Source organism: Stegostoma tigrinum, chromosome 5, assembly GCF_030684315.1.
Source record: "Stegostoma tigrinum isolate sSteTig4 chromosome 5, sSteTig4.hap1, whole genome shotgun sequence".
Classification (NCBI taxonomy): domain Eukaryota; kingdom Metazoa; phylum Chordata; class Chondrichthyes; order Orectolobiformes; family Stegostomatidae; genus Stegostoma; species Stegostoma tigrinum.
In genome coordinates, this window is record NC_081358.1 from 50,789,628 (window position 1) to 50,815,145 (window position 25,518).

A 25,518-nucleotide genomic window follows, 5' to 3' on the forward strand; every position below is an offset into this window, starting at 1 on the left:
ATTCCGCTGTTCAGATCAATCCCAGCATGGAACATTACCCTTACATTAGGCTTTACCTCTCAGCTAAAGCTGGCATCAATGTAGAGACTGAACGTCACATCCAAGCTGAGTGCCACCTCAGACCCTAAGGATGAGGGTCTTGGACAACTGTGATATCCATGCTGATACCAAGATTCTGGTGTATAAGGCAGCTATCCTTCTGATTCTGCAGCTGAAACTTGGGTTACATATACAATGCCACCTCAAGAAGTAGCAAAGATGTTTGAGATGGATTCTCTGCATCAGTGGAGACAAACATACTAACATCAGCAGCACTGAAGGCATGATCATTCAAAACCAACTCTGCTGGGCTGGCCACTTGCTTAGGGTGCCAGAGTTCTGACTGCCAAAGCAATCTTTGCCCAGTTCAAGGAAGACATTCAAATAGAGGAGGTCAAATGGAAGTGTATCAAAAAAGGTTCCCTGAAGGTTTCCATCAAAAAACGTGACATAAATGTTGAAGCATGCAAGACCCTCTATTGGAAGAAACTCCTGCACGAAGGAATATAATTCTCAAGAGAAATACTGTTAGCAACAGGAAGTACAAACAAACTGGAGGAAGGAATTCCAAGGATCTCAAGACCAAGGACCACTTCCACCTCTCAGAAATCTACCAAATATATAACCAGAGATGCACCTCTAGGACTAGGATCAGTCACACAAGGACCCATAGAACTTCCTAAGGGGAATCATACTCATTAGCAAGTGACCGTATTTAATTAAATGCAAATCATTTTAATAAGGTTTTCAAATGAAATCTTTTGTACAACATGAAAATTTTTTCTGAAGCTACTGACATCTCCTATAAATCATGATCTTCATTTTATCTCATTACACTGGAACTATTTTTATTTTGTTTATAAAATAAAAATACTTTATACTTCTATTAAAAAAACAACTTACTTGCATTGTGCATGGTAATATTTGATGAGATTTTGGAGCAGATCCACACCCTTCTTTGTCTTGATTTCATTCACTTTAATGAGATACTAGGTAAGGAAAAGCCAAAAAAAACAATTTTTAAATTCTGAAAAATCAGTCTTCTCAGCTCTGCAGTGTTAACAATTATTCAGGTGCCTTACAAACAACAGCTTTATGCCAATAAGGAGTTAATTTTTTACGTTCATTCATAACTGACTGACAGACAGCAATAGTAACATCCATTACAAGTATTTATGTTGCAGGATAAGCAATTTATTGAAGTGAAATTCTGTCCATTCAAACAATTTTTAAACTTCAAAACTGATGAATACACCACGGGCCAAAGCGACAGAACTTCGGAAATAAGCTGATTAAACTTTTAAACAGAAATGTCAAAGCAATGCATCACTGAGTACAAATGGTGTGCTGCAAAATGGTGGGTAATGGGTTTCTAATGATTAAACAAAGTAACTACCATGTACTTGCCACTGTGGCAAAAGTGGCAAAGTAACTATCTCTGATGAAGGGTCTAGGCCCGAAACGTCAGCTTTTGTGCTCCTGAGATGCTGCTTGGCCTGCTGTGTTCATCCAGCTCCACACTTTGTTATCTTGGATTCTCCAGCATCTGCAGTTCCCATTATCACTAACTACCAGAAGGATCTATTTTTCACTATTTGCATACAGTGAATGAAAAAAATGGAAGTAATCAGATTTTCCCATTTGGGAATGAGTCACAGACTGTTTTAGGTCAAGATTTTTAATCTAGTGATGTACACCAGGTGTACAATCTCCCATGGGTCTACCCTTAACTGTGTGCTGTTCTCACATTGAGTCATACAGTAATACAGCATGGATACAAGCCCTTAGGTCCAAAAACAGAAGCTGCTGGAGCAGCTTAGCAAGTCTGCCAGCATCTGTGAAGAAAAATCAGAGTTAACGTTTCAGGTCTGATGAACCTGCCTCAGAACTGATGGTAGCTTGAAAAATGCCTGTTTATCTGCAGGAGATAAGGTGGGGAAGGGGTAATCAGTAAAGGATACATAGGCATAGAGCCCAAAGAGAGTGAACAGCAGTTGGATAGGCAAGCGAGTTGGTAACAATCTGGCTTGGTGGCAAACAGCTGTACTCTTAGGTGACTAAGAATAGTCAGTGTGTAATGGCAGACTGAGCTAACAAGGCCTGATGTGTGGACTAGGGTATGGTAGAGTTTAGGCCCTAAAATATTGAAGTTGCTACAGAGTCCGAGGGCTGCTGGGTCCCCAAGCGGCAAGTGAGATGTTGTTCTTCCAGTTTGTGCTGAGCTTTGCTGGAACACTGCAGCAAGCCTGAGGCAGAGATGTTGGCCAGGGAACAGAGTGGTGTGTCAAAAAGTGGCAAGCAACTGGGACCTCAGGATTTTTGCAGGCAGAATGCAGATGTTCTGCAAAGCAGTCACCTTTTTGGCCCAAAGTGGTCCATGGTGCCCACTCAGCTAGTTCCAATAGCCTGCATTTGGTCCATACCCATCCCCAAGTTTTTTTTTAAAATGTTACTACTGTACCTGCCTCAACCACTTTCTCTGGCAGCCCATTCCATATACGTACCACTCAAACTTCAGGGATGCAAGTGCAGAGTTCCCTTTCTGCCTGTGATTTCAACTTCTCTCCTATTGTGTTTACAGTCTCAAAAAGTGTTGCTTCTCTTCATCTTCTTGTAATCATTGTTTTTTCCCCCCCGCTTCTGTTTTTCCTCCATTATTTTGCATTTTCTGTGGTTGTACCCAAAGAAAGATAAACAGGGATTGAATGTGGCCAAAAGACATATTTCCGTCAAGGGAGCTAATGAGGAATGAGGTTTAGCCAGGCATAGGATGTAGAATAAATACACCTGGAAACAGAGATAACAAGGCGTAGATTTGGATGAACACAGCAGGCCAAGCAGCATCAGAGGAGCAGGAAAGCTGACGTTTCGGGCTCAGATGTCTGAGTTTGACTTTCTGGAAAACAACTTTAGCCACTGTTTACTCCTTGTACAGTAACACTGAAGAACAGCCCATACAGATCAGGCATAAATCTAAAATTGAAACCATCCACTGCAGTATGAAAAGTAAACAAATAAAGTGGGTCGAATCAGAGCTTGTGGCCCAAGGTTCAAAGTATTACAGATGATTAACTAAATTGGTGAGAGACTCAAAGTGCCAGGAACTCCAGGAACACATCTACCAAATGAAAGTCACTTCAAAATAAGTTTTAAAATTATCAAGCAAGGAACACTACACTGCAAAAATCAGGTCGAAAACAAAAATCAGCAAATGTGGAAAATTTGTACTATAGCATTTATACCGTAAAATGTAAACATGAAAACTTGACAAAAATCATTGCACAGAAACAAGTGTTGCTGTCAGCCAAAAAGTGAAGTCATACAAAGAGGTTGTGTACAAAGGCAAATTCATTTATATACATAAATAGACATAACTAACCTCACACATCTGGAGCTGAAAGACTCGTCGCTCCTTTTCCATTTCTTCTGCTATTTCAGCTCCTGTAATTTCAGTCCGAATCATCCCATGCTGCTTTGCATGCTCCCGTTTCTCCTTTTCAATTTTAGCACTGAAATAGAGGTTACAGGTTTTTCCAGCATGTGGCAAAGTAAAAGAAAACCACCAATAAACCCAAAATCAGCAATTTGTTTCCTTATGTGATTATGCTAAATGCATTAAAGCCAAGTTTAGATTTGTTTTATGTTAAACAAAATCTCAAAGTAAAAATAAAAAAACTTTAGATTTTCTGAGGCACTCTACAGGTGACATTATTGGCCTTCGTTTTATAGATGTCTATATGGAAATTTAGTACGTACATTTTGTTGCAAACACCGAATATTTCAATAACTGTTACACTTGTGGATAGTGCTGTACTGTTTATAATGTTGCTATATTCACATGGAGATTTTACAGAAAATCATGCAAAGTGTACTGAGCAGAGATAAAGACTGAAGGAGACCCATTTTTTAAAATCAACTACTTTAACTTGATTTCAAAGAAATTGCCAATTGAAAGCAAGCAAGGCCTCTAAGAAGAGAGACAGGGGTTCTGCAAGAGGAAAAAGGAAACAAAGAAGTAGTCTAACTAACTAGAAGGGGTTGGGTCTCTTGACACTGTAAAACTAAAAAGGCAGCAAACCATGCAGTCAGTGGTTGTGCAGCAAAGGAGTGTGATCGCGTGGGTAACTCATGAACAAAAACTTTTGGGCAGAAATATTAGTCACAGTGGGAGAGAATCAAGAATAGTAAGATGAAACAACAAAGATTCATAACAAGTGGGACAACAGTACATGAAAGTTGAGATCATAAGAGAACGGCTAATAGTTGTATTTCAGTACAACTTGCACCCAAATATACAAACGAGACATTGTTGACTCTGTTCCTGATGCAGCGATGAAAAGCGAGATGCAGAGACCAGAACTGCAAGAGTGGAAACATCACGGAGATGGAGGAGGGTGCAGTTTTGGCTCAGGATGAATGAATTACTGTAGTCTCACTATTCCTCGCTCTAGTCACAGCACAAAATAAAATAACTTTTTAACCAGTTACCAGCATGGCCAATTATACACAATAAAATCAGTTTTTAAACAAAACTGATCAACCAGATTTCTTAATAAACAATTATTGCTATTGAAACAAAATAGTCAATAAATCAGTTAACCTCGTTAGTAATACCCAAATGCTTAGCTCTGTAAATATCCCAAAAAGCAACACACACTTCAGAAACAGAGACAGAGGAAAAAAAATAGACAGATTCCTTTGAGTTTGGCTTTCTGGAAAACAACCTTAGCCGCTTGTTTACTTCTGAAGGCAAAAGGGTGCAGTGTAGGATTTTATAAAGGCTGTTACTCTGATGTTCTTGGACATGTGGTATAAGTTACTCATCACATGTTTCTGGATGTCTCTGAAGTCTGGCAGATACAGCTTGTTCAGAGAATACAACTTGGAGATTTTCTTTTAAATCACATTCAAACAAATAAATAGGGGTCACTCTTGACTGATGTAGGGGGTATTCTTGAAGGATTTTTCCCCCCTCAACTTAGCTTGTTCTTAAGCAACTACTTTTTAAATTAGGTTTTGCTTCAATTGAGCAAACAAAACTACAAAATAAATACCAAAAGAACTGCAGATGCTGTAAATCAGGAACAAAACAAACAAAGTTGCTAGAAAAGCTCAGCAGGTCTGGCAGCATCTGTGGAGAAGAAAACAGAGTTCATGTTTTGGGTCCGGTGACCCTTCCTCAGAAGGGTTCTTTGAGTTCCTTTGAGGTCACCGGACCTGAAACATTAACTCTGTTTTCTCCTCCACAGATGCTGCCAAAAATAAAAGTACAAAAACAGCTCCTGTAGGATCCACAGCAAAAAACAAATATTACCAGGGATGAGATTGAGGAAGCTCTGTTTAAATAAACCTCCCATGTGTACTGAACTTCAATGACCACTTTTAAGAAACCATTCCAACTTTGTCCACAGATCTTGAAATAAATTTCTTTCCACAATCTCCTAAAACTTAAGTCCTTTAACGTTAGATATGAAGCTTCTTTGTGACAGCAATGTACAGCATAGAAATTTCTGTTAAAAACTTCTCCCATTTGTCAATAGTGGGTGAAATACCAGTACACGTTGACCTTAAGATTCTGGGTTCAAGTAGCTCTTCAAGTTTTGAGCACAAGAGATCAAAACTGAATCCAATCCACTATTGATGGAGGGCTATGCTGACAGAGGTGTTGTGTTAGATGAGACACTAAACAGAATCTGTCGACTCAGGTAGATACAGAAGCTCCCATGGAATGAGTGTGAATAGAAGCAGTGGAATAGCCTAGCTCATTTTTTCAGCTTCAAATAATATCACAAAAGTGCATTGTCTGGTCATTATCATCATTATGTTTCTCAAAGTCCGTTGTGCACAAGCATGCATCTAGATTTTAATCACAATCACAAAAATCCCAACAGTGTGGAAACAGACCCGTCAGCCCAACAAATCCATACTGAACCTCAAAGCATTCTATCCAGACACACTCCACTGGTACCCACATAATCTACACATCCCTGAATACTACAGGCAATTTAGCATGGTCAATCAACCTAGCATGCACATCTTTGGACTGTGGGAGGAAACCGGAGCACCCAGAGGAAACCCACGCAGGCACAGGGAGAACGTGCAAACACACAGATTATTGCCTGAGGGGAGAATCGGACTCGGATCCCTGGCACCGAGGCAGCAGTACTAATCACTGAGCCACCGTGCTAGGAACTCATCCACTATCTCTGTAGCTACTTCCTCGAATATCCTAGGATTCATTCCATCAGTACAGGGGACCTTATGTCTTCACTCCAAATTAATTTCCTTAGCACTTTTTCTTCTCGTAACTTAGTGTATTTATTTCCTTTTCCTCATGTCTTGAGAAATTAGCAATTTTGGAATATATTTGCAATGTACTGTGAAGACTGATGCAAAGTACTTCAACTCCTCTACCATTTACTTGTTCCCCATTGTTATTTCCCCAGCCTCATTCTTTAGGGGTCCTAAGTTCCAGGTGGCTTCACTCTTCCTTTTGTACACATTTAGAGAGGCCCTTAATGTCAATGGAGACAATAAGGAGTGCAAATGCTGCAAACCAGAGTCTATAGATGAGACTAGAAAAGCACAGATCAGACAGCAGACGAGCTGAAAAGTCAAAGGTTTTGGGCCGAAACTCTTCATCCTGCTATTTTTATTTCTTGCAATTTGAGGATATCTTTAACTTCCTCAGTGGAATATGCCTGGGTTACAGCAAATTATTTTCTTAAATATCTGCCATTGTTCCTGAAGCTTCTTTGTTGCTGAGTTCCTATCTGTGCGCACTCCAGCCAGTTCCACTCTCAGTGCTTTGTAATCAGCCTTTATTTAAACAAAGCACAACTGTTTCTGGCCCAAATACTTCCCTCTCAAACTGAACACAGATTCTACCAAGTTTCTGGGGGGAATCTTTTACACTGATATCACATATTAAAACTGATATCCGCAGAACCATATTCTATAGTTCTAGGAGACTACCCCGAATATATTCTGAATTCTTCCTCGTGATCTCCTCTGGCAAGCTAACTATGCCAATCTATGTGAAGATTACAGTCACTAATGATTAATGCATTGACTTTGTTACGTGTTCTTATTTCTACATGGACTACACTTCAACCATTTCTTTGGCTGGAAAATAGCCTAAGATTTCCAGTGATAATGAAAAACACTACATAAATTGTTACAATTGAGGTTGAAAGAGATTGTTAGAATTTGGGGGTGCGAGGTGAGGCAAGGTGAAGAGGAGAGTTCACACTTGGAAAAAGTCTAATTTGTGAGGAATTAAAAACATGCTCACCTAACTTCACAACACGATGAAAAACCACAACAACCTCCTCAGAAGACAGACAGAAGACACAACCACTAGAGTGGCGCTCAACATCCAGTACTTCCTCGGAGCAGAGAAACTATACCTGGTTCTTCAGTCTTCAACGTCAATGATAACAAACATCTTGTCATAATCATCCCTGTGCCCGCAAATCTCACCTTCAAAACAACCGACAAACCTTAAACAGACCATCAATCACAGCAAACCACCCAGCCATCAGGACAACATTGACCACAACACTGCCACAGTAACCACTGAAAAATACTTCTGATCATCAAAATAGATATTAACATCACAAGTGGTAACATCCCCCACCACATACATGGCAGATGTTCACATGATGTCGCCAATGTTGCTTACCACAAACTGCAGGAAAAGATGCCCCAAAGCACGGTATACTGGCAAGACCATGCAGACGCTATGGCAACAGATGAATGGACACCCTGCAACAATCGCCAGATAAAATGTTCTCTCTCAGTCAGGGAACACTTCAGTGGTCAAGAGCATTCAGCCTCCAATCTTCACCTAAGTGTCTTCCAAGGTGGCCTTTGAGATACACGGTGCAGAATCACTGAATGGAAAATTACAGCCAAGTTCTGTCTCCAACAAGACTGCCTAAACTGTGATCTTCGGTTCTTGTTGTGATACATGTAACCCCACCATATTGTTATGTAGTTGAAAAATCTCTCTTACTGTCCTGTTTTCACACCATCACCTTCATAACTAGTTTACACAGATTTGGATCACTTGTTTTTTTGGCTAGACCCTCAGCACGTGATGTTTATTCCTAATATGTTATTCCAGCCATTTGGTTCATCTCCAGCACCATCTTATTTTCAAAATTATCTTTCTGCCTCAGATTATAGGTCATCCCTTCATTTGCTATTCAGTTATTGACACTGGACTCACACTGTTATTCACCTGTAGACTTGTTATTCAGCCTGTTGACACTCCACCCACACCATTTGTGTCATCTTTTGATCTCTCTGCCTATATATTCTGTGCCCATGTGTTTCTCTTTACCTGACCTGACAAAGGAGCAGCACTCCAAAAGCCTGCGATTTCAAATAAACCTGTTGCACTATAACCTGATGTCGTGCGACTTCTGACCTTGTCCACCAGTCCAACACTGGCATCTCCACATCATGCCTAATTTCAGTTTCACAAGTCTTCAGGAAATCTATAGAAATTTCCAGTTGGAAAAAGACGATAGTAAAATAGGAGCAAAGAATAATTTCTGTGTGATGCTGGGCAAATTGAATCTCAAATTAAGCAATGCCACATTCACAAAATAGTGGTTTTCTTTATTTGGCAAAATATTCTGTTGTGGAAAGTACAAGTTGCCTACAAGAACTGTATTTAATCAAGCGTTTGCAGTATTTACTATAGTAGACGGCTTCATGAAATCTTGCCACGTCATCCATTCAATTAATTACTTAAAAGATTATGAATGTCCAATTATTGCTCAACAGGGTTCCTCCTATTACCTCCAGAACAGCTGCAGAAACACTGGAAAAATCAAGTCTAATTTTTGAGACTGTTCTGTAAAAAAGTGGCAGATGAGTGGTAGAAATATGCATCCATAAAATCATATTATGTAAAAACAATATCAAATTTTCATTTGCATATATGAATTTTCTTTGTCAAAAGGTTTAAAGATGACCACACTATAAAACTCCTGAAATTAACATTAAACTGTAGATTCAAACAGATGGAAGAGATCTTTGGCTCAGAGTATGCACTGAAAAATACAATAAATCTACAACAGGCCTATTTCCGAGCACTTGGCCCATTGCCTTGAAGGTTTCAAGTGTTCATCCAAGTACTTTTCAGAAGGTTGAGGTTTCCTGCCTCTACTACATGGCAAGGCAGTGCATTCCAGATTCTTATCACATTCTCAGTGAAAAATAAGCTTCCAATCAACTCTAAACTTCACACCTTGCAACTCAAAATTACATGCTCATGTTATTATCCCCTTCAACTATCCACCCTGTTTATGCCCTTCATAATCTTAGGCAATCAAGGACCCCCATTAACCTTCTCTGCTCCAAAAAAAAGCCTGAGGTTTTTCAGCATCTCTTCATAGTTAAATTGCTCCATCCCAGGAAACATCCTGGCAAATTTCTCTTGGACACCTCCAATCATTCTTCCTGCAGCCAGTACTCCAACGTAGCCTTATGAAAGTTTCGTACAGCTCCCGCATAACATCTCTGCTCTTATAATCTATGCCACGATAAATAAAGCCAAGTGTCTCCTATGTCTTAACTATTCTATTAAATTGACTGCCACATTCAGGTATCTGTCAACAAGCACTCCAAGATCACTCTGTTCCTCAGGTTCCCAGTGTCCTGCTGGTCACTGAGTACTCCATTGTCCGGTCACTACTTCAAGTATACCCACTCACATTTATCCAGGTTAAGTTCCATCCACCATCTGACTAATACACGAGTGCCCTTCTGTAACCCAAGACCTTATTCACAGTCAACCACCAGTCAGTCAATCTTGTAATTGGCAAACTTACTTGTCATATCCCAAATTTTCTTCAATACTGTTGATACAGAAAGTCAGAGTCATATTGCAAGGAAACAGACCCTTTAGTCCAACTAGTCCATGCAGATATAATCCCAAACTAAAAAAATCTTACCCAACCTGCCTGCTCCTGACCCATATCCCTCCAAACCTTTCCTATTCCTGTCCTTATCCAAATGTCTTTTAAAATGTTGTAATTAAACACACATCTACCACTTCCTCAGGAAGTTCACTGCACACAAGAACCACCCTCTAAAAGAATTTGCCCCTCACGTCTTTCTTTGAAATTCTCTCCTTTCATCTTAAAGCTGTGGCCACTAGTCTTGAAATCCACTATCCTAGGGAAAATAAAACTACCATAAACTCTAGATCTCTCATTATTTTATAAACTTCTATCAAGTCACCTGTCAACTTCCTACATTCCAGTGAAAGTTCCAACCTATCCAGGTTCTCTTTAATACTCAAACCTTTCATATCCAACACCACCTTGGTGAGTCTCTTCTGAACTCTGTCCAGCTTAACATCCTTCCTATAACTGAGCCTCCAGAACTGGTCACTACTCCAGAAAAGGCCTTACCAATGTCCTAAACAACCTCAACACAACTTCCTAGCTCTCATACTCAAAAAGGCCACAATTGGAATACTGCATGCAATTCTGGTCTCCCTGTTATAGGGAGGATGTTGTGAAACTTCAAAAGGGTTCAGTAACGATTTACAAGCATGCTACCCGGGTTGGAGGGTTTGAGTTATAGGAAGAGGCTGAACAGGCCAGGGCTATTTTCCATGGAGTGAAGGCTGAGGGGTGGTCTTATAGAGGTTTTAAAATCATGAGGGAAATGGATAGGGTAAACAGGCAAGGTCTTTTCCATAGGGTGACAGAGTCCAAAGCTACATGGAATAGGTTTAAGGTGACAGGGGAAATATTTAAAAGGAATCTAAAGGGGCAACTTTTTCACACATAGGGTGGTGCATGTGTGGAATGAACTGCCAGAGGAAATGTGCAGGCTGGTACAATTACAATGTTTAAAAGACATCTGGATGGGTACATGAACAGGAAGGCTTTACAGGGATATGGGTCAAATGCTGGCAAATGGGACTAGATTTATTGGGGATGTCTGGTCAGCATGGATGAGTTGGATCAAAGGGTCTATTTCTGTGCTGTATATCTCTATGACTATGATTGAGCAATGAACGCATACTGAACATATTTTTTAAACCACCCTTTCTACATACAATGCAAACTTCAAAGAATTATGTATCAGGAATAATCAGGGACACAGCACTGATCTTTGTGGTACGCCACTGGAAAGCAGCCTCCAGTCACACAAACAGCATTCTATCATTGCTCTGTCTCCTACTGCCAAAACTATTTCAGATCCAACTTGCAACATTACCCTGGATCCCCATGTGCTTTTACCTTATCAGTCTCCTATTTGGGACCTTGACAAAGGCTTTGCTGAAATTCAAATTCACCATCTTTATTGGCACATGGTCACCTCCTCAAAATATTCATTCAATCAAATCTACTGGGCTTGACCTCCCTCAGACAAAGGCATGATAACTACACCTGATCAAACCTTGCCCCTCTAAGTGGGGATGATTTCCCTCCTTCAGAATCTTCATTGTTTTGTTATCACTGATTAGATCCTCACGTGGTCCTTAACAGCCTAGTTTGTCACTAGCACTTCCCTTGTGGCTACAGAGCAGCAAATGTGGTTCCACTTTGCAAGACATGTGGTAGAGCACTAGAGTGGAATTAAAAATTTGGGTCAGAACCCCTGCAGTTTCCTCCCTCATCTCCCAACAGCAGTTATCATTACCACTTGTTTATTAATGTTTCAGTAGGGATGGAGATTTTTGTAAATTGACACATGCCCAGAGACACCCTGCTTTAAAATTTTCAATTTTTAAAAAAAAGCAAAGCAAAGCAAAGCAAATCAAAGCAACGTCATCTTCCAAAGGTTTAATTTTAAAAATCAGCATGCAGTAGGAAATAAGGTTGTGATACAATAGATCATAGCCTATAGTCAGAAGCTGTAGTCTCCAAAAGTCCTTCAGAGACATGGGGACCGAATTGTATGCCAAGCATAAAATATGAAGAACGCATGTATTTAATATCAAAACTAATGTGGCACTTTTTTTGAGAGGAATTGTACAAAGATTCTTATACCTACAGTCAAGGTTCTTTAATTCTGATGAATTGACTGACTTTGGCATACAGGAGTTCATTAAATTCATTGAGTCTGCTTACCCAATAGCACAATCATTAAAGATCTGAATCAGGAACAAATGTAGCACATCTGCTCTCAGAATGATCCCTCCAAATATCATTTGAAATTTAATATTGCACATTTATTTTTGAATGATTTGATGATACTTGAAGTCACAGCATCCCACAATTTGATAACTAAACTGCAAAAAGCAAATGCTGACATATTTCCACCCAATGGACAGTTGATTCACTATCAACCATCCACCAATTACATTCAGCACAAATAATCTTTGAATGCATTATCGAAGCATGCACTTAAACACAAATATTGACATTAGGCCCCCTACAATAACTGCAATAACTTGCTGAATTCTCTACTTTGGCCCAAATGCCTTATCCAAAATTTCATAATTCATAAAAATATTCAATCCCCATCCATACATCTATTGTCATGGACATGCACAAAATCTTCTGCAGGAGACGGATGTCCGGCAATGTGTTATGTTTAAAAGTTACCAGAGACTCCAGTTTCAACCTGCTGACAGTGTAGTGCAGTACTACTGTGAATCTTGTCTTCTCATGTCCTGTTATTTTCATTAAAACTGCTTTCAAACCCTTCCACCATTTGGCTTAGTGTCAAATTTCATGGGTATTTTATCCACGTTGCTGAGTTTAACAGATACTCATGTCTACGTTGCTGTTGATAAAGATTGGTTGAAACTGATAATTCTGGCAGATTTTTTTTGGAAGGCTGTGAAATCTTGGTCTTCTGCCACGACACCAAATTATGGAATGAAAATAAAGGCACTATGCCAATGAAAACTTGATCTCCTATCAGGGTTGGACTCAGGTTTTGGTTTGGCCTGCTAACGTGCAATACCACATATGCATTTCTGGGGACAAAGCAATTATTTTCATGATTTGTAGGGCCCATTCTGACACATGCTAGCTCACAGCTGACCCTTCTGATGGCGCATTTGATATTGGGTATCGTACATACACCAGATTCAAATTGTTTCATTCTCACACCTGTCTACCATTAATTCTTTCACCACAGCAGATACTTGATGAGTTGGTGATTTTCTTTTAGCTTGAAAGCAACTTGTTTTTTCTAGAGGAACTCGTTCTGCTTATCATACACCATGCCAAATGAAGTCTGCTCTGTGTGGACACAAAACTTTCAAGCATCTTAGGCCCAACACACCCTATAATCATAGGATTATCGTAAGCCAGCACATGCATGCATTTCTGGCTGAAAAATTAAGACAACTCCTAATGAGTATCGCATTCTATAAACTTAAAGTAAGTGCAGCACCTACGTACTGGAAGTGGGCAAATATCATTATTTTTGGTACTAAAAGCATGACGTCTTCTTCAATACCATGATCTACCGGGAGTTAAAGAAAGGAAAAACAGTGCCAGAGATGGGATCAGCCTGTGGAGAGAGACTGAGGAGGGTGGGTGCAAGGGAATGTGGTTGGGGAACTGAAAGGCAGTAGGAGACTTATGAAGGTTAAAAAAAAAATGATGGCCAAGGCGGATTATAATCAAGCCCCAATGAGTGGCAATCTCTCGAAACAGAGCCAGTGGGAGATGTTATTTATACGTTGAAGATGGGAAAATGATCAGGTTACCAGTGGGGCATGTTCAGGGCAACGTATCTCTATTTCACATTGTGTCTCCAGCACACATTCAAGACAGACTGGGATAAGGAGAACGCTGATAACTTAAAGGGCATCACAGAAGTCACATTCTTTAGTTTGAACTAGGATTGCTCAGGAATGTCATAATCAGTTTTGTAAATGCCAAGCTATTGCTTCATTTTTAGCAAGGGACATAGCCAACTGATAACAGCATAAAATGTTACTAAGTTTTAATTGAGAGAATCTAACAAGCAAGCCTAACTCTCATCATGCTTCCTGCCAAACAATAACTGTACTTACAATTTTGTTTCATAATCCTTCCATGCCTTGTCAAAAGGTTTCTTCAAGTCCTGTTTAATACAAATAATATTGAATATTACAAATAATTTACCAAATAGTTATATTTTGTTTTAAAAAGGCCATTTCTGTAGTTCAGAGGAGTAAGGATTAGGCAGACCATTTAGGTCATTAGCTCACCTTGCTGGAAAAAAACAATTGATTTCAGTCTCTAATATGACAGAAAAGTATTTGCCTCTTGGAATCTTATATAGATAGCACATCCAAGTGTTCATCACCAATTTTCTGATGGAGCCTTTTTGTCTTTGCATAGTCTGAATACGTACTAAACATTAACATGTAGGGTAGCCCACGTCATAATATTTTGCAGTTGCTAAGGAAACAGTCACAAAATTCAAGGTGCCCAATAAGGCAAGATTCTCTATGTGAAGCTCCATTGCACATTTGTTTGGTTTTCTAATAAATATCAATACCTTTACTGTTGATCAAATTTGTTGACGCAAAGCTAATGCTTAGGATCTGTCAGTCACCTTGGTGCATATGGATCCAAACACAGTTGCATAATGTTCCTAATATTCATGTCAAACTTCACCGGTATACAAATCTTGTACTATTTCTTTCACAACATTTAAAAATAATTATCCACAATGCTTATTTTAAATTCTTTTAGCTTCTGCAGGATAATTTCATTGCTATTAAATAAAGCACAGTTTAAAAATTGTATTCAATATGGTCATTCTACAACAGGCAATTCCACAAACAACAGCTAGGAGGAGCTGACTTGCCGATAAATTTTGTTCTGTCTCCAACCTTGATGCTTTCTCCTGGTCACCTGATTGGGGCTGACTCATACACTCATTAAGTTGAATGCTCTCACAATCACTCCAAGTGGTGAACGGAAAAGGTAACCTAAATGTCACAGGGAAGAATCACCCTGACATAAACATGAGACCATTTGTCTGTCTTTAATGTTCTCACAAAGAGAAACAGTTTCTCATGCACCTGTTAGTTCCACTTACTTCTAAAGATGGAAACAGCTCCAGTAAACAATTTTTGAAACTCTAGTCATTCTCTCTCCAGTGTCCTCCATTCAAAGCAGTAATTTTCATATTTGGTCCATCGTCAAAAGTTAAAAAACAAAAAGATGTGACCTTTATACAAGAAATTGTTTGTGCTCAAGTCCCTGATATTCTTAATTAAAATGAAGGCACAGAAAATTACGTGCTGCGTAACCTGATTTACCAAGATGTTTGACTTTCCACAGGATTGCTCATCTCATGCATTCTCTCTTGAAAATCTCAAAGATGTTACTGCTAGCTTTTCTCCCAAAGATAACTATTTATCTCTATTCTGGTTTTCAAGCACTTCCCCAATAGGTCCCTTGCTGATCTGTACTGCAATTTCGTTTTTTAAATACACTTGGCATCCTACACTATACTGTAGCCTTTGCTCCCTGCTCATCTGACTGTCCCAGTGGCACACTTCCTACATAAATTTCACTACACTTCCCTCTCCCCACCAATACAAAAAGGTACAAAATTATCATGGGAAAGGGAAGGAAATTGATGCATTTAACGTGAAACAGATAGTAATGGAGAAAGATAGATACGAGGGTATCCTGGACCTGATTACTTGTAAAACCTTGGGGTAAAAACAAAGGATGAGGAAGTTAAACTTGTAGCCATAACTTTCTGAATTTCTCCAAATTCAGGAACTGTATTAACAATAAACCTCAACTGACTACAGACCAATTTATCAGTCTGTTTCTCACACTTGGCGCACACATTGTTTCCAAAGTTGTGATTTAATTTCACTCAAGGTGGTGTTGGTGAATTTTCTGATGAACTGCTGCAATATAACGATTGCACAGAATGCTGCTACATAAGAATTTCCAGGCAAGTGCAACAGATGTCACACATCCAATTTATGCCTGTAAACATAGCAACGTGTGGGCATGTTACTAGAATCTGTCAGCAGGGATAGTATAACTCATCAATTAAGCAAATATTAAGCTTTTTAGGAAAATCAGCATGGATTTGCAACAAGCCTGTTCGTGGAATCTTGCCAACATTGAAGTCCGTGCCGTGACGAATATGGAGGCATCCACAAGTTTTGTCCATGCGAATTTAGAAAGTGAATTTAAAATCAGATTCCACATAAGTAATCAGAGATGAAGGTACATAAAATTGGAGGTAATTTGGTAACATGATTAGTATTTAGTTTGGAGGGAGGAAGACAGTAGTTGTGTGACAAAACTACAAACTTTCAAAATTGTTCCTCCAAGATAGGGCAGCAAGGTGACTCTGTTTATCACACTGCCTCATAGCACCAGGGGCCCTGACTTGGGTGACTGTGTGTGGAGTTTGTACATTCTCCCCATGTCTGTGTGGGTTTCCTCCAGATGCTCCAATTTCCTCCCACAGTCCAAAGATCTGCAAATAGATAGATCAGTCATGCTAAGCTTGCCCACAGTTTCTAGGGAAGTGTAGGCTAGGTGGGTTAGCCATGGTAAATAGGGTGGGATACTCCAAGAGTTGTTGTGGACTCGAGGGGCCAAATGGCCCCTCTCCAGAGTGAAAGGATTCTATCAGGTATAGACAGCAAAACTAACATTTATTGCCCATTCCCAGCTCCTCTTGACCAGGGGATAGTTAGCCTCAGGATGAATCATTATACCATTCAAAGAAAGGGTTATGGTAGGGATTTCCAGACAAATTTTATTAACAAAGTGGAAATATACTTCCAAACCAGGATGATGTGTGACATATTGGAAGTTATGATATTCCCATAACCAGTGTTCATAATCCTTTTAGGAGGCAAAGGTATAGATTTAGGAGTTACTGTCATTCATTGCCAAGTTGCTGCAGAGCATCAAAAAGATAAAGTTGTTGCCAGCCAACCAGCATAGTCACAACTCTTATTTTGAGGTAGTCCACTGTACTTGTTATTTAAAAGCAGCAGGGATTAACTGCAGGTATTGCGTTTGTGTGTTTGTCAAGACAAATAGGGATCAGTAACTCAAGAAAATATTTCAGTGTTTACACAAGTTGAGCAGCTCTGCAGTACAACCTTCCTAAGATTCATACGATCATCCTTGTCTGCTCTCTTCAAAGCTTTTACATACTCTTTTCATTGATCCAAAGTGACTTTTCTCTTTCGCACATGAGCTTTCCTGTAGCCTCAATGCTTGTTCAGGGCAAGATCATAAGCCGCTCAATGTTGTGAATATACATGCAGCATTAAAATAAAGATGATTAAAATATACCCCACATTTCTTCCTCTCATTCAGCAGGGTGTTTGCATTCATTAACAGAAAAGCAAACTTTTGTTGGCTTTTTGATGTCATATTCAATATAACATTACCAAAGGAAAATGCCATTTTTTAGTTAATGCTCAATGATCAGTTAAAAAGCCTCAGGGTTATGACATCATCCTCAAATGTTGAGTTTAGTACTTCCTGGCAGCAGATTCGCTGTACAAATGTGAACGATGTTTAGCATTTACATCATAGTTGTCACCAAATTGAAATACTTACCCCCTTGACATCTTTCAGATCTCCCTTCAATAGTGAATCCAAAGTGAAGATGACATTATGACTAAGATTCTGCAGCTGAAAATTGTATTTAGACAAAAACAAAATAAGCATTTAGTCTGATAATTGGCACAACTCAATTGATGAGCAATTACACTCCAGTGCAAAAAAATAGTGCAACGGGTTGTTACACCCAGGATGTAACAACAGATTTCTAAATGTACTTGCAAGTTCAATTGTGAAACTTTTTTTCTACACAACTAATTACTAGCAAAGTTGAAATACATTAGTTCATACTACAGGGCTGATCTTCGACAGTCCTGGAGACATGAAGCATGGACAGATTTTATGAAACAGACAAAAAAATTTTAAAAATGTCAGCCATCACAAGTTTTAGAAGCACCTTCATTTGTTCAGACTTGCACTTTTGAAAACAAAACTATATATAGTTCACTACAAGTGTGTCACTGTTTGCAGCAGAAACCAGTAGCTAGATACAAGTTAAAATGGACCATGTTACCCCTAGGTTTGTGGGTGAAGGCGTGAAGTTGCATTAATTTGCTCCCAAAGTCCATCACAGCTACAAGATATAACATGAACATATCCCAAGTGAATGGAGAGAGACTGACTGCTTTTTCATACCAATAAAGTAAAGATTAAATCACAGAATGGGGGAAAACATTTGATTCCATAGTGGAAAAAAATTGCTATTACAGTCCTCTGAAAAGGTCAATTACAGTCCAATTCTATTTCCAAATCAGAAGCTTACACCATGTACGTGATAAATATCTTTTGTCACTCCCAAAATCTAAATTATATTTTGCTCACAATATGATTGTATAGCAAATTCCTAAAAATCTAACATTGGACACATATGAAAGGCATGATAAAGGATATTCTGGGTTTCCAATGATCCTGGATGAGTATGCGTGCACCAAATGTCAGAAGGATGTGTTATCAAAGCACAAGTAAACTAAATTCAGAGGCCACCTCACCATTCTTCAGCAAAACAGAATGTTGCTGAAAAGATGTTTTGCAGCAGTCACCATCTGAATTGACAGGAAAATGACACACAGAAGTGGGCAGGGCAGTGTTTGATATTGCAACTATTACTGAGTTAATAATCCAGGATCCCAGATTAATAAATCCAAAGAACATGAATACCACTATGGCATATTGAGAATTTGAATTCAATTTTAAAATCTTGCAATCAAAAGGTGATATCAGTAAAACAAAAATGCTACATCAATCTGGCATCAAGATAAAAACCCAATTAGTTCACTGATGCTTTTTAAGAGGAGGAAACTTAGACTTGCGTTGTCCCACATAAAACATAGCTGACTTATATAAAGGCCATTTAATTGACCTGGAAAGCCATTCAACAAACTGCAATCAGGATTATTTGGTACTTCAAGATGGAGGCAGGCCAGCACCCTCAGGCAACTAGACATGAGCACTCAAATTTTGCCAGAAATCTCAAGTGATTTTTTGTTGTACGAAGTGAAGAATATAGAGACTGCAGGAATTAGGACTTGCAATTTAGGTAGCCTTAATGTAAAGGAGTATATACATGGCTTCAACAGCTGTGGTAAGATGAAGAGGCACAAGGGGGGGGGGGGGGGAAGAGTCAAAACCAGTAAGTATCCATAGGAAACAAATAAAAAAGCACAAAGACCAGAAAATGATAGGGAACAGTTAATTTGAACAAAGCTGATGGAATCTCACACAAATCTACAAAATAACATGACTAAATAAGTTAGATGCAGGAGGGATGTTCTGATTTGGGGGAAAACAGAACATAGAACATTACAGCACAGTACAGGCCCTTCGGCCCTCGATGTTGTGCCAACCTGTCATACCGATCTCAAGCTCATCTAACCTACACTATTCCATGTACGTCCATATGATTGTCCAATGACGACTTAAATGTACTTAAAGTTGGCGAATCTACACCGTTGCAGGCAAAGCGTTCCATTCCCTTACTACTCTGAGTAAAGAAACTACCTCTGACATCTGTCCTATATCTTTCACCCCTCAATTTAAAGCTATGCCCCCTCGTGCTCGCCGTCACCATCCTAGGAAAAAGGCTCTCCCTATCTAACCCTCTGATTATTTTATATGTTTCAATTAAGTCACCTCTCAACCACCTTCTCTCTAATGAAACTCAGCCTCAAGTTCCTCAGCCTTTCCTCGTATGACCTTCCCTCCATACCAGGCAACATCCTAGTAAATCTCCTCTGCACCCTTTCCAAAGCTTCCACATCCATCTTATAATGCGGTGACCAGAACTGTACACAATATTCCAAGTGCGGCCGCACCAGAGTTTTGTACAGCTTCACCATAACCTCTAGGTTCCGGAACTCGATCCCTCTAATAATAAAACCTAAAACACTATGCCTTCTTAACAGCCCTGTCAACCTGGGTGGCAACTTTCAAGGATCTGTGTACATGGACACTGATCTCTCTGCTCAACTACACTGCTAAGAATCTTACCATTAGCCCTGTACTTTGCCTCCTGGTTACACCTACCAAAGTGCATCACCTCACACTTGTCTGCATTAAACTCCATTTGCCACCTCTCAGCCCAGCTCTGCAGCTTATCTATGTCTCTCTGCAACCTACAGCAACCTTCGTCACTATCCACAACTCCACCGACTTTAGTGTCGTCTGCAAATTTACTAAGCCATCCTTCTACGCCCTCATCCTGGTCATTTATAAAAATGACAAACAGCAGTGGACCCAACACCAACCCTTGCGGTACACCACTAGTAACTGGTCTCCAGGATGAACATTTCCCATCAACCACCACCCTCTGTCTTCTTTCAGCAAGCCAATTTCCGATCCAAACTGCTATATCTCCCACAATTCCATTCCTTCACATTTTGTAAAATAGCCTATTGTGGGGAACCTTATCGAACACCTTGCTGAAATCCATATACACCACATCAACTGGTTTACTCTCATCTACCTGTTTGGTCACCTTCTCAAAAGGACTCAATAAGGTTTGTGAGGCACGACCTACCCTTCACAAAACCGTGCTGACTATCCCTAATCAATTTATTCTTTTCTGGATGATTATAAATCCTATCCCTTATAACCTTTTCCAACACTTTACAACAACTGAGGTAAGGCTCACTGGTCTATAATTACCAGGGTTGTCTCTACTCCCCTTCTTGAACAGGGGAACCACATTTGCTATCCTCCAGTCATCTGGCACTGTTCCTGTAGTCAAGTAAATAAGGAAAACTTCTTTGAGGGATGAAAAAGCCAGTGATGAGAGGAGACAAATTTAAAATGGTTGGAAAGAGAACCAAAAGGCAACAGACACCAAAGAATATTTTAATTTACACTGCAATTATCTGCAACAGCTGCCCAGAAGGGTGGCAAAAACTGATTCAATACTAACTTCCAAATGACATTTTGATAAATAATGGGAGATAAAAATATTACAGGAGTATAGGGAAGGAAGACAGCACTGGCATTAATGGGTTAGGCCTATCACAGAGGCAGCATAGGCATTATGGCCTGAATGACTCCTGCAGACTGTGATTCAGATTAGATCATGGTGGGTCAACCCCATTTCGAGTAAGGTTTTGTGAAAAAGAGCTAAACATTTCGAACAGTTCACCCCCAGTCCCTTCAGTGACTCAGCATGCAACACTGACTGCTATTTGGGAAGGTTCTGACAAAGACCCCTTGTGGCAAACTCTTCTAGTTTATTTAAAAACAGCTTCCCTGACTCTACAAACATTGCTGAATTCAAAACTTGAGTGGATGATGTCTTTGCATTGCAATTAAAAACCCACAGAATTTTAGATCCAGTTCATCTCTAACTCTCTGTTGTTTCTCTGACTTCTTGCAGTCTATGATGTTTTCTGTGCTATCGTTCCTGTTCTGTTCCCCACTGATTAATTAGTTCTTGGTCCATCCATTTAAATCATAATTCCTCATCTCATTTTGTCCTTCAAATTGGCCCAGCTATCTCCTGAAGGCACACTCTTTGATGTGCTGACAACGAAGCACAGGCACCAGCGCCTGAGGAAGAGCATCGCATTTTCAATTAGGAATTTCATATCCTTTGGACTTAACACAAAGTTCAGCAAATTCCAGGTCATAAGCACATTGCACTTTTCCAGAGAGCAACATTTACATCTCATCTTCATACATCTTTCTTTACTTTTCCCATTCTCTGAGTCATTTAATCTCTCCTGCCCTCCATTTTATCACTAACCTTTTACTTCATTCCTTCCTCCACCTCTTCATCCCTTGTCTCTGGACTTCCCTAAAACTGTTTAAAACTTCTTCCCAGGAGCACAAAAGCTGACGCCTCGGGCCCAGACCCCCCACCAGAGAGGGGGACGGGGAGAGGGAGCCGGAACCTGGTCATTATTTAAAGATAAGGGGGTCAAACCTTTCAGGACAGATTAGAATAAAATTTTTCTCTACCCCGAGAGTGGTAAGCTTGGAAATCACTACCAGAGATACTGACCGAGGCTAACATATTGTGTTTTCAGGGAAGAGGTAGATATAGCTCTTGAAACTAAAAGGATCAAGGAATGCGGGGGCAGGCAGAATTAAGAGTATAAAGCCTAAACAATCATTCATGGTCATACTGATTTGGAAAGATCTCATCATCAATACCAAAGAGATTCTACTCTCCATCCAAGCAACATCCTTCAGACAATCAACCCAAGTAAAAGTATCACTCTTCACTCCAAATTCCTACACAACTGAGAATGACAAGTATTTCCTGTTGGCAATTTCCTGCACATTCATGTGATTGTCTCCATTACCACACCTCCTATCCCCAAGATATACAGTCATAGGCTAACTTACGGATTCCACTCACTGAATCCTAAGGAAAACTCAAGGCTTTCCCAGCCCTGTCTACTTAGACCATAAAAGAGCTCAAGATTTCTTGTGAGTTCCAACGGCCTGGCAACTGTCAAAACTGAACGGCTCTTCTGCTGATTGGGATAGTTTCTTGACAAACTGGGCCCCTACTTGTGGTCCCTCACCATCCCTCTCTCCAAGTCATAAATGCTCAATTTCTTAATACAATTTCTCTTCACTAGTGACTTAGCTCATATTACATGTATTGGTAACACTATTTGTACCCAATGTTTTAAAAACGAATTTGAGCCTGGAAGTCACCTTCACAGAACTGAAAACTCAAAATCTAATAACCTCTAGTTTATAACTGAAGTTCCCAAATACCATTTTATAAATATTTATCACAACAACAACAAATTGAAGTCATTAAAAAGTATGTATTGAAGAAACAGAATTAAATATTCAAGTAGTTCCTAATTCAAATGGGCTTTTATTCTAACTTAAGGGAGAAATTATTGATAGTTTGATTCTTTCCCCCCCCACCCCGGCCCCATAACTAATTTGAGGCCCAAAAAATTGATAATTCAGGTTCCATTTTGAAAGGGAGGATAATCAGCCCCAGCCCATTAATTAGTCTAACATTCAAAGAAGGTACCTTTTTAAACTAGTTACTAAAACCAATATTTAAGGGGTTTTGGCTAAACAAGGCATACTTAACTGTATGACTATTATTTCATCAATGAACCAAAACCTTGATTGATGATACAATAAATATACTTTACTTGTATTCTCCAAGTTTCAACACAACTTGATTCAGCATAGTAAAGGCTCTAAAAAGATACCTCATTTGTTAAACCAAACCCCAAAGCCAGAAAGTGGAATTAAGGTAGGGGACCTACAGATTGGCCAAGCCAATTGTTTTGAAGACAGTATATTCACCTGATAGAGGAGGTCACACATCCCAAGAAAGAACGTACAGCCAACCAAGAACTCACCAGCTCAATTACACCATCCACATACTGGTCTGGAGCTCTGCATCTCCTTGTTCAAGATTTTCTTTTAAAAAAGATGAGGGGTTTTTAAGCTGTGCTGTGCCATCCATTCAGATGGCAACTTCCAGAGCTCACTACCACTTGGGTGGTAGAAACTCTCCTTCTCCAAGCTTCTCACCAATTGCTTTAATTTGATACTTGCTAGTTATTTACCTTGCTGAAGCAGGAAATATGTCCTTCCTATGCACTCCAACTGGACCAATTATCAACATCACTAATTCAATCTTACTTCACCTTCTCTGTTCCAAGAAAACAACTCCATCTGTCTAAGCTTTCCTTAAAAACTAAAATTCTTCATTCCTGGGAACAGGTGTAAATCTCCGATTCACCTTTTCTAGTATGATAACCCTGTCCTTGTAATATGGGGACCAAGTACTGGTAAACCTTACATTTTATTCATTTGTGATGTATTGGTACGCTGTTTCAAGCCAAAAATTGTGGCTCATCCTTAAGTGCCCTCAACAAATGGTAGTTAGCTGCCAATTTGAGCTGCTGCAGTTCTTGGGTTACTGTTAGGAAGATTATGATTTTGACCTAGCAATACCAGAGGAACAGTGATATGGCGCCAAGTCAGGGCAAAGCGTGGGTTAGAGGAAAAAAAAAATTGCAGGTGGTCCTCCAGTGCATCTGCAATGTTTTCATCCTTCATGGCAGTAAAACCCACCTACCCTGAACGTGCTGCCAAAGGAATGGTTTTTCAGACCTCAGTTTCCATGGTGCACTTCAAACATCTGATGGTAACAAGCTATTTTCAAAAACATAATGAACACTGAATGATGATTTATTGGGTTATGAGGAACAGGGGTAGGGCTAAATTGAATATTTACAAGAGAATGCAAATTGCACAACTGGCCAAATTACCTCCTGTTCTGAAGTTCCTCAAGTGGACTTATTAGGAAGGTTTCGGAGAACAACAGCTCCAATAGTAAATGCTCTGAGGTTCAACTATGGAGAAAGGCCAAGCATATAAAACTTGCAGGACAGAAAGGTACACAAGTGGAGATGTGGTACAAATCTTTAAAATAATTAAGAGGAATAGGTGTAAGACAGCACTCATAAGGAAAGGCATATTACTGCAGATTCTGGAATTTGTACTGAAAACAACAAATGCTAGCGATCACAGCGGGTCAGACAGCTTCCATGGAGAGAGAACAAGTTAACATTGAGTCTAGATGACTCAGAGCTGAAGTGAAGTGTGGAGGGGGCAGCATTTATGCTATCATTTGGGGAAGGGATGAGAGAAGCGTGGAGCCAGTGGGGCCTAGATTGCGAGTAAATAAAAGATGTTGACCCCACTGATTTGGGTGGGGGAAAAAAAAAGAGGGGGGCACAAGGTGACAGAGAATATAACAAGCTAAAGGGAAAAAGGGAAGAAATAGGAACAAAAACAAAGTTGCTGGAAAAGCTCAGCAAGTCTGGCAGCATCTGAGGAGGAGAGTGTTAACATTTTGGGTCCTGTAACCCTTCCTCAGAACGCAAGGTTGTTACCAGGCCTGCTGAGCTTTTCCAGCAACTTTGTTTTTGTTCTTGACTTACAGCATTCAGTTCTTTTGGTTCTTAAAGGAAGAAATGGGAATTGGTTCACAGTGTGAACTTGTTGAACTCAATACTTAAGTCCAGAAAGCTATAAAAGCGCCTAGTCTGAAGAGGAGATGTTGTACCTCCAATTCGCTGAGATTCATTGGAGCACTACAGCATGATGTGCACATACAAGTGGGCATGCAAGCATGATTGTGTTAAAATCACCGGTTGCAGTAAAGTCAAGGTCATGCTTGCATAAGGACCAAAAAAGGGTGTTCTGCAAAGCAGTCATCTAGTCTGCGCTTGATTGCTCCAAAGTAGAATGGGCCACATCAGGATCAGTGAATACAATACACAAAGATTAGTGGTGGTATGGGTGAAAATGTTACTTCAACTGGAAAGACTGTTTATGCCCTTGGGTGGCAAGCAGGGAGGTGTTGCACCTTCTGCAGCTACATGGTAAGTACTGGGTGTGCATGGCGTTAGTAGTTCTGGAATGGGCGAGGGTGTCCAGGAAGGAACAATCTCTGAAATGC

At 39.8% G+C, this 25,518-nt stretch overlaps 1 protein-coding gene across 10 annotated transcripts in view; it reads right to left on the minus strand.

The window, feature by feature from the left end:
• Window positions 1-25,518, minus strand: part of LOC125451568 (arf-GAP with SH3 domain, ANK repeat and PH domain-containing protein 1-like) — a 313,433-nt gene that overhangs the window by 168,547 nt on the left and 119,368 nt on the right. For all 10 annotated transcript variants that reach the window (XM_059645972.1, XM_059645968.1, XM_059645973.1 and 7 more), the window contains 4 exons: window positions 17,580-17,654; window positions 14,048-14,097; window positions 3,419-3,548; window positions 943-1,028 (listed from right to left, as the gene is read on the minus strand). In XM_059645972.1, coding sequence (XP_059501955.1) covers window positions 943-1,028; window positions 3,419-3,548; window positions 14,048-14,097; window positions 17,580-17,654 — 341 coding nt within the window. The remainder of the gene's footprint in view (window positions 1-942; window positions 1,029-3,418; window positions 3,549-14,047; window positions 14,098-17,579; window positions 17,655-25,518) is intronic.